This window comes from Panthera onca, chromosome D1 (assembly GCF_046562875.1).
Source record: "Panthera onca isolate mPanOnc1 chromosome D1, mPanOnc1 haplotype 2, whole genome shotgun sequence".
NCBI classification, from domain to species: Eukaryota; Metazoa; Chordata; class Mammalia; order Carnivora; family Felidae; genus Panthera; species Panthera onca.
The window spans coordinates 56,243,918-56,257,785 of NC_138348.1; the positions used below are offsets into that span (position 1 = coordinate 56,243,918).

At 56.7% G+C, this 13,868-nt stretch overlaps 1 protein-coding gene across 6 annotated transcripts in view; it reads right to left on the reverse strand.

Moving 5' to 3' along the window:
• Positions 1 to 2,447: 2,447 nt before the first annotated feature.
• The window catches only part of ARAP1 (ArfGAP with RhoGAP domain, ankyrin repeat and PH domain 1), a 67,102-nt gene continuing 55,681 nt past the window's right edge, over positions 2,448 to 13,868 (reverse strand). For 2 of the 6 annotated variants that reach the window (XM_078433115.2, XM_078433118.2), the window contains 14 exons: positions 13,574 to 13,786; positions 13,177 to 13,282; positions 12,596 to 12,743; positions 12,421 to 12,507; positions 12,265 to 12,333; positions 11,841 to 11,958; positions 10,364 to 10,477; positions 9,988 to 10,133; positions 9,430 to 9,462; positions 5,780 to 5,862; positions 4,983 to 5,033; positions 4,763 to 4,826; positions 3,361 to 3,510; positions 3,067 to 3,222 (listed from right to left, as the gene is read on the reverse strand). In XM_078433115.2, coding sequence (XP_078289241.1) covers positions 3,178 to 3,222; positions 3,361 to 3,510; positions 4,763 to 4,826; positions 4,983 to 5,033; positions 5,780 to 5,862; positions 9,430 to 9,462; positions 9,988 to 10,133; positions 10,364 to 10,477; positions 11,841 to 11,958; positions 12,265 to 12,333; positions 12,421 to 12,507; positions 12,596 to 12,743; positions 13,177 to 13,282; positions 13,574 to 13,786 — 1,427 coding nt within the window. In that variant the 3' untranslated portion in view covers positions 3,067 to 3,177. The other 4 variants (XM_060607679.3, XM_060607680.3, XM_078433116.2 and 1 more) reach the window with 4 other exon arrangements.

Below are 13,868 nucleotides of genomic sequence, written 5' to 3' on the forward strand. Positions count from 1 at the left end.
ACAGCAAGCTGTGGGCAGGGGGCTCAGGAGCCACCAGAGCTTGAGGCCAGAAGAGAAGGCCTTAGCTCCAGGTCCCCCCGCCCCCAAGATCTGGGGGAAGCAGGGAGGAGGCAGGGCTCCTTCCCAGTCCCATTGATTTCTTGCAGAGCCTGGGGATCTCCTGAGGTCCAGAGGCCCTCGAAGGCTGCTGAACACTTTTCAGGGTGGGCAAGTTGAACAGGAAGGAGATGGCATCCCATATCCCATCCCATCTCCCAGCCCTTCCCCCGTTCTGTCCCTACTCTCCATCCACAAAGCCCTCACCACCCAGGCTGACTTGCCACAGCCTTCTCTCCCAGGGCTCACTGTGGTCCCCTGCAATCAGACCCAGACTTGGGTCACCCAGTCCTCTTCTCCCAGCATCTCAACCTACCCTCACACCAACTTGCACCCCTCCCAACCATGTGCACCTGGCAAGGCTTCCACCTTTCAGGCCCAGCTTTGGGGAACCTCAAAGAAAGCCTCCTCCCTCTCCAAGAGTTGCTCCCTACTTTTCAGCAGGTCCAGCTCTGGGCTCTTCATACATCTACCCTCCACCCCCCCCACCCCCCCCACCCCCCCCCGCCCAGCCTCAAATAATATGTGAAAAAACCACTCGAGGTCCCAAGAAGCCCCATTTCTAGGAATCCTTGTGGCCACAACCAGCAGAGCCTCCTGGCATAACCCACCCATCACACTGCTGTCATTGCCACAATGCATTAAAGTTCAGGCCTGAAGGCTCCTGTTGGGATGCTATCCCTGATCCCAAGGGTTAGCACTTTAAGCTATCATTAACTCCTGACAGTACAGATCCCCTTCCCCAGGGGACATACCAAGTGGAGAGAGCAGAGTTGGACATGCCAAGTGGAGAGAGCAGAGCTGAAGTCAGGAGGGGTGTGGAAGAGGGAGACACCCCTCTCCCCTACAAAGTGGGATAGTAGAAATGGACCCCAGCCCTGATTCAGGAGAGTTATGGGCCCTCGGGCAAGTTGGCTCACCTCTCTGAGCCTTTCTTCCTCTGCCAGGAGGAGACAGTGCATAGAGCACAGGTGCTGACCCACAGTGGGTACTTGGAAAAGAGCTATTCTCTCCTCCTGGCTCCTAGATCTTGGGAGTCCAAAGCACTGTGCTGCCTTCCAGAATATCACTAGTCTTGGGGTTAAAGGTTCCACCCCACACTCCAAGAGAGCAAGGTCTGGGTCAGCACCGCCACACTGGGGCCCCCAGAACCTGTCCTGGGACCAGCCACATTGAGCTATCCACGGCTGCCCCCTGGTGGCCCAATTCAGTCACTGCAGCCAGTCCCTGAGCCTGTCAGTGACACTGGCAGCCTAGCATGGGGCACTTCTAAGTCTCACCCACCCTCTCTCTGCACCTCAAAACTAGCTGGTCAGTCTGAAGTCAGATCCTGGGAAGAATTCCAGCCCGTGAGCACTTGGACAACAGTCTTGGCCTAGCTGCAGGCAGGCAGAATGGTCATTCAATCTGTCAGCCTGGCCTGGAGCAGCCCGGTTAGGGCAGGATAAGAGTGGGAGACTCCAGGGGCTTAGCCCCAGCCTGTGAAACTGACCAGAAAACCCATTCCAGTCTGGCATCCACCTCCCCTTCTCAAGACACAGGAACAAGGAACCTGGAATCCAGGACCCCAAGACCCCATCCATATACACAGGCCTCCCCAGGGCTGGATCACATGAATCAGAGATCATGTGACCCATCTCCACCCTGTTTGCCCAGCCCCACTGGCTGAAGCTAAGGCTGGGAGGTCAGCCTGTCTGCCTGCCGGGCCCCTGGAGAGAGGCCGTTAATGAGGCTCCAGGCAGAGGCAGGAATGTGGTGTCTGGCACCTTCCCAGGGAGTCCCAAATAGGTCTCTGAACAGCTCGTTATCTCCCCCACTTGCCAGGGCCTTGTCTTCCTGGAGGAGACAACCAGGCAGTGCCCAGTGAGGACAGCTTCCTGGTGCAAGGCAGGGCCCTCCTCCGGAGGGACATGCACAGGGATAAAGGGACACCCGAGGCTCTTCTTCCTAATTTAATAAAGCTCCTGTGACTTTGTGACCTCGTGTTTCAGAGGGGCTGGTGAGGGGCTGCCCTGGGTCACTCACATGCCACACCCAGGCCCCGGCCCAGACTCTAGACTACAGCAGGGAAACGAGCTTGGTCCAGCTGGGGTCTGTCCTGGCCAGGGTCAGGACCGGTATTCCCCACCCTGAGTGCACAGGCATGCACTAGGGTGGCATGGAGCTGGGCCGGGGCTCTGCCTGGGGCAGGACGGAGTGACTAAACAGCTCAGAGCCTGGAAAGAACAGGGCCCACGCCCCCCCAACTTCAGGGTACTAGGCACTCACCTCTGGGCCTCCTGAACTCCTGTCCCCTCCTACACTGGAACACCTGAAACCCCCAACCAATCACAAGCTTCAGCACCGTAGGATAAAATATACAGATATATTTATATTATCAAAAGGCCCCCAAAGTGGGGAAGGGGCACCAGGCAGCCTGGGCCCTCCCAGTCAGCCTAGACCAGAGGAGGCTCCTAAAGTCCCCCAGCCCCAGTTCTAGGCTATAGAGAAACTTACCCAAGAGCTCCCTCCCTATCCCAGCTGAGTGTTCCTTTAGAGCATCCACTTTTTGCTGTTCTGGAGTTTGTGACAAGAGGGTGGGCTCCCTTCCAGCGGGGGCCCCAGGGCTTCGAGCCTCTGCAAGGATGGTGGTCCTCCAGAGTTTCTGAACAATGCACATCCCACCTCTCCAACCCCTCAAACTCAGGGTGGGTGACCCTGGAGGGGGGAGCAGGCCAGGCCAGGAGAAGCACCCAGACAACAGATGAGGGGTCCTCCTCAGGCAGACCCTGCTGCCCCCCACTTCCTGGCGAGGGAACCCCATGCTGCAACCAGGATGTGGGATGTGGGGTGCGGCTTCCTCATGCATCCCCTGCTGGTTCACACCAGGCACGCAGGGCACGAGGGTGTCTGAACAGGAAGGCTTCAGGGCGGCAGAGTCTCAGAGCCAGGGGCTGGCTTCTGCGCTCAGACGTTGCGGAGGAGCTGTGGGAAGGTACAGAAGCCCAGATTCCATAAGCACTTTGTGAAGGTTCACAGGGACCAGCGGCCCTGCTGAAGCTTCTGCAGCTGCTCTGTAGTGCTGGCTTGGGAGTGCTCAGGTCAGCCGGGGTCCCCAGGGCCAGGTAGAGAGGGGGCTCCTGAGAGCTACATGAACCAAAAGAGCCCGTCAGGACTGCTAGGAGGCTGGAGGGAGGGGGCCAGGGGGCAATCAGGTGAGTCAGGTGGGAGGCGGGCAGCAGCCAGGTCCCAGGGCTCTGCCCATAGGGATGGAAAACTACTCACAGAAAGGGGGTCCGCAGCAAAGGCGGCCACACTCCTTCGCATTTCGTTCTCACTGCCGCGCAGAGGGATCAACGAAACACTGCCCAGCCGGACCTCAGGCACTGCCCGGGATACACGGGAGGGCTCCGAGGGCCACACCAGGCCGTCATGCTGGGGAGCAGGGGAAGAGGAGGACACTCAGCTCACCCAGACACTCAGCTCCAGATCCACCCACCCTTCCCAGAAACGCCTCCAGCTATGATCTGAGGTGACCCTCTCAGCTTTGATCCCAGTCGATATGAGAAGCAGCTGTTAGGAGAACATGACTGTATCCCTGGCAGAACCCAGCCAGTTATGTTACTCAACAACCCCCACCTCCAGGTCCACAAACAAACTGCTCCAAGAATGCAGCACCAAGAAAACAGTTCTAGAGGAACACGTGTGTGCTTTCTTTCACCGGGAACCAACAAAACTATAGAATCTGCCTGTTTCCCTTTAGGTTTGACTACCAGGAAGCTCAGGGCTAAAAGAACTCAGCCCACAGCCCTGGCACAGTTCTGTCAGCCTTTTCCCTAAACAATTCTGAGCTCTCGTTTAAAATCTGTGGCTTAAGTCCAACCCCTCCCACTCCCAACCCCTCACCCCAGCCCTGCTCTGGCTCCAAGCCCCTCCTAGCCTGTTCCCACCTGGCCCACTGCGGCAGCCACCTCACTCCTTCAGCCTGTCCTCCCCTGCACGCTACATCTAGAACGAGCCCTCTCGGACGCAAACTTGCACACCACTTTCTTGCTTAAAACTCTCCCTGAAAACTGCTGACTAGGTCAAGTTCAGCTCCCTTGGCATGGCCTTCAAGGCTCTTTCAGATCTGGCTCCTGAATCTCTTTCCAGTGTCAGCTTCTGGTACTCCTGGCTTCTCTTTACACCCCACTGGGCAATCTGTGGTTCTGTTGCCATGCCTTTCAATAAACTGTTCCTTCTGCCTAGAAGCCTCCCCGACCTGCCCCCGCCCCCCCACCTCCAACCGCCTTTGCTTGATGAAGGCTTCCTCATCCTCAGACTCAGCTCCTATGACACCCCCTCCCTGCTGCCTTCCCTCCACATGCACCACCTCCAGCGGGTAGGGTCCCTGGGCTTTTCTCTACCTCCATACACTGACCACATTGGGCTATTTAACAGGCAACTTCAAGGTCTGTTTTCCTTTCTACATAGGGAGTGCCTGAGGGCAGGGGTCTGCACTCTGTCTCTAGCATGCCTGGCTTGGGGTTGCACCAAAGTGGACTCTAGGGAGGGTTTGCTGAGTGAAGAAAAGAATTAAAAGCAACTCAAAATCTCCTTGATGCAATTGATGCCCTATGTAGTGAAGAAGCAAACATACCCATTCTCCATAATGGAAGCCTCACGGGACCCCACCCTGAGCTGGTACCTGCACAAAGAGGAAGGTGGCAAACCACTCCCGGAGCTCCATCTGTGTCTCACAGCAGAGGTACCTGCGGGGCAGGGCACGGATCTGGACACTGCCAAGGCTGAGCAGCCCGCCTGGCTCTCCAGGCAGGGTGCATATATGGACAATAAAGGGACCCAACCAAAGGGAACATGCAACCATCTCTCCCAACCTGGGGTCTCAGGCCAGGGCCCTTACTCACCACTGCTGCTTCTCATGTTTCTCTGTCTCGTGCACCACTGTGAAGCCCCAGCTGCAGAGGAGGAGCAGATGGAGTCACTTGCCAGCCCACAGAGGCCTCCCAGCCCAGGTGCCCGGGACGGAGCCCAGAAGCCTGGGCCAGAGCCGAGGGGCACAGTTCAGGGCCTTCTTGCAAGCACGGCACATTCTGGCCACAGCCTCTTCCTCTCACAGCTCACACCAGCCTCCCAGGCCCTTGGCTCCCTATACCCATGCCACCCCACCCGGGCCTGCCCTAGTCTCTGAGAGACAGCTAGGCACAGCCAGCAGATGAGAGGAGAAAGTCAGAAAACCAAGTCTGGTGGCTGTAATTAACAACAATAATAGTGGCTATGCATCACTTTTCCACTTAAAAGCATACCACAACCACCCTTTGAAACAGGTGCACCATTATTTTCCACATTCTACACATGTGGGAAGTGAGGCACAGGAAGATCCCTGAGGTAGTCAGTGACAGGATTTCAATCAAGGCCAGTGGTTCTCAAACATGAGCAAACATCAGAGTCGCCTAAATGGCTTGTTACCATACAGACTGCGGGCCCCACCCCCTAGGATCTGTGACTCAGCAGGTCTGGGGTGGGACCAAGATGTGGGCTGCTAACATGTTTCCAGGTAATGCTGAGGCTGCTGGTCTGGGAGACCACACCTTCAGAACCATGGTATCAACCCCTGTCAAGTTCAAAGCCCCCACTGTGCCGCAACCCCACCCCCCCCACCCCAATCTGTTCTGAGCTCTCCCAGGCCCCAGCCCCGGCTAACCAGGTGGGTGGCCGGAGTTTCTTCTTCACTCCCAGGTAGACTTTGAGACTCCTGACGGGCCACTCCTTCTCAGGCCGGTGACTCTGGGGTGGGGGCAGGCAGAGGGATGACACTTCAGTCGGTCAGGGCGGGAATTGGGGTGACTGGGTACCTCTCTCCTCCCTCTTCCCAGCCCTCATTTGCATCCCAGCACAGGGAACCTCCTGACAAAGCCCTTCCTGTTCACAATCCAGCCCAACTAACCGCCCCACTCCCCCCAGGCTTCAATCCCTGCAGCAGCATCAGACAGTCAACCCTCAGTCCCCGAGGCAGCCGTTCCAGCAGGACAACCAGGGAGTGATTTTCAGTCCCTTCCTGCTGCCCTACAAACTGGAGAACTGACTTGTAGCATCAGCTGAATCAGATTGTCTATGGAGGGAGAAGTCCGCACCTCGCCCTCTGGCACCAAACTGAATGAGCGTGTATGATCTGAGAGCCTCGGTTGGCTGCTTGGGTCTGTTTGTCTCCGGTTATAGATTCCTCGCCCCTCTCCACCCCACGGAGGCTCCAGGGTTGACCGTGTGAACAGAGACCTGTGGGGTCAGCAATTACTAGCTCTTTGGTTCCACGAGGGGAAGGCGAATGACTCAAGCTGAAGCAGAACTGCTGTTTGGTAGACCAAAGGAAGAACTTTCCAGTGGTCTAGGTCAGGAAGCAAGAGACCGATGTACTGGGGAGGGGCACCAGATCACTGACATGCTCACCTCTGGCCCCCACCTCTGCATATGGGTCTGGGGTTGGAAGGAACAGGCTGGCTCCGAGGCAGAGGTATGGGAGCAATGACCCCCAAGGTAAAGGCTAATTGGAAGTCAAGCTAATGAGCCTTTCTTCTGTTCTGGGAGCCACCTGCTCGAAGCCCTGCCCCCACCAGGCTCCTGGCACCAGTAGGGCACCAGGATGGATGGTAGGGGAGGGGGACTCACTTACAACCAAAACTGGGGGTCAAAGTTTGAGCCACCTCCACCCTATTCCCACCATTACTCCTAGCCACCCCCAGGCATGGCTCCTTAGCAGGAAAAAAAAGAAGGGACTAAGGGATGGACAGGGAGATGGAAAGTTTCAGGGATTGGTAGACTCCCTGTGAGGCTGCAAAAGGATGAGCTGCCTAGATAAGTGGAGACTTGGGTGCTGTCATAGGGAATGTGGTTTAAGAGGGCGTACTAGAGACCTTTCACCTTGCTTTTGCCCTGATCCTCCCTGAGGACCAAGTGCCCAAGGGGGCCTGGAAGAAACTGGGCTGTGGACAGGGAGGAAACCGGGCAGTGGGGTCGGAAACCAGGCTGTAAATAAGGGGTGGGCAAATACAAGAAAGAAACCTCCAAGCCAGCAGGAAAGAAGCAAGGCTGAGAGTGCTGAAGAAGTCAGACTGCAGGGTGGAAGGAACCAGGTAGTGGAGATGGAAAGACTTGAGACAGAGGTTGCAAAAGAAATTAGGCTGTAGACATGAAAACAGCAGGCTCGGCACGACAGAAGAAAGGACGTGGGGAAAAACCATGTTGCAAGTATGGAAGGCAGCAGGCTGAGGGAATGGAAAGCAGGCTGAGGGCTCGGAGGAAGTTGAGCTGTGGGTGCCAGGGAGGGAGAACTAGAAGCAAGGGGTAGATGAGTTGACAGTGGAAGGAACAGGCTCGTGGGTGTGACAGAAACAACGGTTCCAGTCAGGGCGTGGAGAGAATTGTGGGAATCAAGGAATTCAAACCAGGCTGTGGCTCCCTGAACATTCGAAAAAACAATCCTCAGGCCTCCACTCCCTCAGGCTCTGGTGTGTGTGGTGTATGCGCAGCACGTGTGTGACAGGAGTATGGCTGAGACAGGAAGGTTGAGGGGGAGATTTGGGGAGCGAGGGTTACATCAGACAACGCAGGACTTCGTTTCTAATCAAAGAACTCATGTTTCCAGCATTGCTGAGGTATGAGGTCACTGGAAAGAATAAAATTCACCCCTTGATACTCAAAGACCTCTGCTGGAGCCAAGACTGTTCTACAATGTGCCTTTCCCAGGTGCTTCAAGGTCTTTAACAATGGAAGATGCCCAGGCCTTGGCCTGGGTATTCGCATATCCTGAATTGCTGGGTGTTGTCCCAATTTCAAATATTCTGTTCTGTTCCTCCATAAAATAGCAAATGCTGGAATTACCAACACCTCAGTAGCCAAACCACACCCTCCTGGGGCTACTGTCAGGGCAGAGGTGTGGCTGCCATTCAGACAGCAGCACTGATCAGCTCCGCCAAAGAGTCCCTGTTTCCTGTACTTCAAGGAATAAAGAGCTCGAGCTCTGATGGGGCTACCTAGAGATGGCCTTAGGCAAGGCAGTTGAAGCCTGTTTTCTCACCTGTGAAATGGGGATAATATCCCTCCTCTGGAGGACGCTAGTGGGAGGACATGTCCTAGTATGTGGAGGGCTGGGCACCAAACCTGGCTCACTTAAACATTAGATCTTTTTCCTTTCTCTAGTTCTCGTGCCATTTCCCCTCCATGCTAAGGGATCAGCAGCTGCTTTTTCAGGTGCCTCAGCCACCCTCCTTCCTCTCTGCCCACAATGATGGTCTTGCTCCGCTCCAAGTACCATCATAAGGAGGGCATCAGGGAAATAACATCCCAGAACCAAGGGAGACTGAATGGAGGGGTGAACAGGCCCAGAAGTAAGTAATCATAGAGGGAGGCAAAAGAGAAGAGGAGGCGCTGCCTACGAGGATCTGTAGGAGCCCAGGCTGCGTTAGTAGAGGTATAATGTGCAAAGAGAGGGAGGTGAGGATCCTGGTCTATCTGCTCTGCTCCCTCCATGACAGCTAGGCCTGCCCAGTGTCCTCAGGAGAGGCAAGGGACAGGAAGGGCTGGAATCACTGGTGGGAATAGCTATGGGAGATCCGGTTAGACCCTTGGATTGGAAATACATTTCTGCTGCCCATTACTACAGCGCATCTATGCTCTGTGGCCTCTAAGGCATCGCTGGAACCCACAGGGGCATCCCAGGTGGCATGTTCTCAGCTGAACTTGAGCAAGGGCCTTCTCCCGGCAAAACTATCCCTCTAGGGATAGGGCAGTCCCAAGGGAGGAGTGGAGAAGCTCCCCTCTCCCAGAAGTGTGCATGTAAGGATTGGCAACCAGCCAGGGAGGCTGAGCGGGAACTCCTACCACAGGTGAACTATACCACAAGCCCATTTAGTCTCACCCCAGCATTTTAGGATCAGGGTAGTAGCATGGGCATTCTGACAGTCTTGAAACTCTCTCCATGGTTGGGACAAGGATGGCTCCAGGGGTGGCAGGAGATGAGGGTCAGAGCTCTAATTCAAACCTAGGGGCCTCTGATACTGGCTCCACAGCCTCCACACCTAGTCTTTTGGAAAACTGTAAAGCATCACACTGATGGGGGCTCAACCTTCTTGGGAAAAGGACTCCCCACCCATGAAGGACCACCTCTTCATGGGTGGGGATGAAGGACAGGAGCCCAGGACACAAGCCCAAAGACGGGAGCCAGTGCTGATAGGCAAGAGGGCAGGGAACCATGCCTGAAGGTAGCGAAGAGCTCTGGCTGTGTCCCCAGGCTCCCGCTAGGCTCACTTGGCCCCCAGGTGGTGTAAGGCAGCTAGCAGTTGGCCCACAGCTACTCACGGTCTCAGGGGCCCCGCTCCATGGCCTCTGGCTCTGTTTGATAGAGGATCAGAGTTATGGAAGAAGGAGGTCCGGGTCCAGAGCCAGGACAATGTGTGTGGTGGTGCATGGTGGGATGTGGCAGGTATGTGCAGAAGATGTTGGGGGCAGGGTGCCAAGACCTGGGAGGCCACCTGGCATGTGGACAGAGTGGGCATGGAGGAGGTACAACCTGTGAAGTGACAAGATGTGCATGGGCCACGGCGGGGGCTGTCACCACATAGCATGTTCTTGTGGGTGCCGTGACAAAGCACAGGCACAGGTGAGACAGCATGAGCCTGACGTGATGGCACCAGAGACTAGCGCCTAGTGGGGCTACAGGACACAGAAGAGCGGCCACCGAGGGCCACAGCAGAAGATTCCTGAGAGTCTATAGCTCTCCTCCACCACTGTGCCACCCCAAGACCCCGCGATGGGGTTGCTCCCACTGGCAGACACTGGCGAATGTTTGTGAATGGGTGTGTGAGCACACTTGGGTACAGATGCTCATTGCAGGGCACGACCCCCTGGGGCACTTACCCGGACCTCCTTGTAGAGCCGCAGGCAGCTGCTGTTGAGGATGAAGTATCGGTCGTGAAAGCCACCTGAGGGCAGGCCCAGGCCCAGGAGGCTACGGTCCTCACGGAACTTCATCATGCCGTGCTTGGTGTCGCCTACGTGGCTGGCTGGGGGAAGACCGGAGTGGGCGTGGGCTGCACCAACCCCCTGCCCATGGATACAGACACCCAGGGGAGCATCCCAGGATGAAGGAAACTGCCCCAGCCTGCCCCAGCCACCAAAGAGGCCTGCCCACATGGCACCCTCTGCCCGAGCTGCTCCTGCCTGGGCTTCAAATGGAAGGACCCACCAGCCTGTCCAGCCCTGCAGGCGCCACCCACCCAGGCACACCACCTACCCAGGTACAGCAGCATGGCCTCCATGGACTGGTGCTTCTTCACCACCAGGTAGCTGTCCGTGCCCAGCCCGTGCAGGATGGGCAGCACCTTCTCCGCAAAGTGCAGGGGGCGCTCTGGGGGGAGGTCACACCCGCTGTTACTGAGGCACCGAGGGCTGGCACACCCACATATCACCTACACGTCCGTGAGCACCACTCCCGCCACCTACCAGCGCCACAACACATCACCATCAGGACTACCCTTTCCACGCTCAAGCTTCAGGTCTGACACAACTGGCTGGGACCAAAGCTGTTCCAACCGAAGCCAGTGATCTTTCCCGTGTCCTCGTTGGGGAAAACACCACCTGCCGAGCCATTCAAGCCAGAAACACAGCTTCCTCCCCCTCTTCCCTCCATATGTTAAATCTCTTTACTTCTGTCCATCATCGTTGCCACGCTGGCCCCTGTTACTATCTGTCCTTGGACTAATACCGTGGCCCTCCGAGGGGTCTCCTGCATGTGCTCTCATTCCCCTCCTCACCTCTCCCTACCCAGCGGCAAGTAGCAACCTCTCCAAACTCCCAGTCACTAGCCCTTCAGGGGCCTTGCGTTGTTGTCGGGCTGGGTGGCCGCCTCTGCCTCTGTCTTCAGTCCCACCCCGTGACACAGCCCCCTCACTGCCCTTATCTCTAGCTCCTCAAAAGGGTGATGTCCATGGTCACCACAGGGCCTCTGCCTGTGCCGCTCCCACTGCCTGGAGACGCTTTTCTCCCCCTTCACCAAGCAACTCCTACTCTTCACCTCCTAGTGTAGGGACTTTGTAGCCAGAGACCCTGTTACAAGCTCTAGTGGCCACTCAAGGCAGTTATCACAGCCTCGGTTGTATGTTTATTGCTGTGGCCACAGGATTAATGTCTATTCCATGCGAGACTTACCCCCATGAAGGGGAGGGGCTGTGTGTCTGGCACTCAACAAATAACAGTAAAACAAATGGACAGATACACCCTCATTGTCCACTGCCATTAAGACCACCCTTCATCCTAAAATGCCTTTATCACTGTCTTTACCACCAAGGTTCTCTCACAACACCGTCACAACCACCCTTACAAACACCACCCCCCCCCCACCCTGCCTGACCCCTCTTGCACAGTCATCACCACCTACTGCCCCCTTCACCATCAATCCCATTATCAAATTCAGCATCGCCACCCTCGCAAGAACACCATTCTCACTGACACTGAGAAAGCACCGTCACAGTTGATAACATCAACCTCCTTCCCATCAGCCACATTATAGCCATCACCTCGACTCCCCCCGGCCCCCCACCATGCCACCACCACCATCATGGAGGTGACAGTGTGGAAGCAGCATCTATCATCCAAGACTCCCTTGACCACCACTGTTGCCACGCTGTGGGGTAGGGGAGGACAGACTGGGGCAGCAGCTCAGACAAGTACAGGCCACACCATACCCTGCACAAATCCTGGTGGCCACCTACCTGCCTCCTCCCTCTCATTGACCTCAAAGCAGGTCCAGTAGTCCCTCTCCCTGATGCCCACATTCCTGCGATCCAGGATCTCTAGGGTGAGCTCCTCGGCTGTCATGGCTGCTGGGATCTGCAGTGGCCAAGGAGGAAGAGGTCAGCCTACCCTGTTCCTGCCCCTGCTCTCCCACAACCTTGCTGTGATCCAGGGGCCGAGCCCACCTTTCGGGTCCTGGGATACTAGGAGGGTGTCTCTAAGTGGTCCCGATGACCACTGTCTGGGGAGGAAGCAAAGAGACAGGCCCTGGCACTAGCCAGACACAGGTTCCAAACCAGGGCTCCCCTTGGGATAGAAGCCCTGCTTCCCTGGTCACCTGAGCCTGTGCCTGGCCCAGCGTGACTTCTCTGGTCCTCTGGCTCCTAGGTCCCTAGCTCTCACCTTGATATGCTGCTCGGTTTCCGCCTTCTTCTCCTCCAGGTACACTGTGCAGATGAAGTCACCGGCATGCTGTGAAAAGACAGGGCTCAGCTAGAGGCGGGGAAAGTGGGCGCAGGCAGCTATCCCGAGCACCCTACCCCAGGCCCAGTCTTTCACCTGGGTCCCGCTGGCAGTGCCAGCCACACGCATCTTCACTATGGCAGTGATCTCTTCCCGCTGCTTCCTCAGCTCTTCCTCATCCACCTGGGAGGAGAAAGACACAGGGACAGATGATCACTGCCACCCAAGGGGCCCGTCCCTGCCCTCCACTGCCCACTGGCGGGGGACGCACGCTAAACACCACCACATAGTGGCCGATGAGGTCTTCTACCACACGGCCTGCCTTGTAGTCCTGCCCATCTGTCTGGAAGAGCGTGGGTCCAAACACAATAGCCAGGTTGTGCGTGTTCATCTGGTTTGTGTCTGAGAAGCACTGGACGCTGGACAGGGGAAGACAGAGCCCTAAGTGAATAGTCCAGCCCAGAACCTCCCCACTTCACCTTCCCAATTTCAGGCAGGTCCACAACTGGCTCCTGGAGGGAGGCCAGGGAAAGTCCTGGTCAGAGTGAACCACCAGTTAAGGGGAGATGGGAATAGTCTTTCTGGCCATGCCGTAGGTCCTGGGGGAGGAACAGAGCTGGGAAGCTGGGATATCTGGCCAAGGTCCCCTGGGTCCCAGGTAAAACCACCTCTATTCTCCCACCCTGCAGGAAGTAAGTTGGGAGACAAAGGGTCCAAGATCAGGGCACATCAAAAGTCCACATTCAGTTCCCAGGCCTACCTGGTTCTGTGGGGAGGGCAGTCAGCCAGGAAGAGTAGAAGAATCTTTTCCACCCCAATCCCCCAGAGCAATACAATAATAATGTTCCTCACCAGTACAGGTGGCTGATAAGGGCCTTCACTGTGGCTCGGTTGACTGGGGGCAGATGTGCCAAGAGCTCTCTGTATCTGGAGACTTTCTCCTCCTCATCCTCAATCTCTGGGTGGGGGGGAAATAGATCAGGTCAGGAGGCCCCCCGTAACCACCTCCCCTGTCCCACCCTTCTGGCTGCTCTGCCTTTCCTCCTAGGTGAATAGCACTTCCTGTATAGAGTGACAAGGGAAGGAGAAGCAGAGGGAGTAAGGGAGACGGGGGGGGGGGGGGGGGGGGCTTATCCCCTGGGGCATGCCTCATTGGATGGCAAGGGGAGGGGTGGGAATTTGGAGATAGGAGTGGACAAGTCAGCAGCACTAGCCTGGGTCTCAGGCTGGCAAGGACTACAGGGCCCACCTGAGGCCTCTAGCCAGGCTAGGCGCTGGGCGCGAGTGAAGAGACCATCGGGCAGGTCTCGCAGGAAGCGCTTGAGTGCTGAGGAGACATCGTCTACATGCTGCTCGCCCTCCTTGAGGCGCACAGACCGAGCGTCCTGCCGCAGACTCTCCAGCAGCCGCTGAGTCTTTGATGTCTGCCCACACTTGCGGTAGATGCCCTCAGAAGTCAGGCCTGCAGAGGGGGTGGCACTGAGCCGGGGGGCGGGGCCTCGCAGCTAAGGTCAGAGGGATCCTGGGAAGGCGGGGTTTGGCCG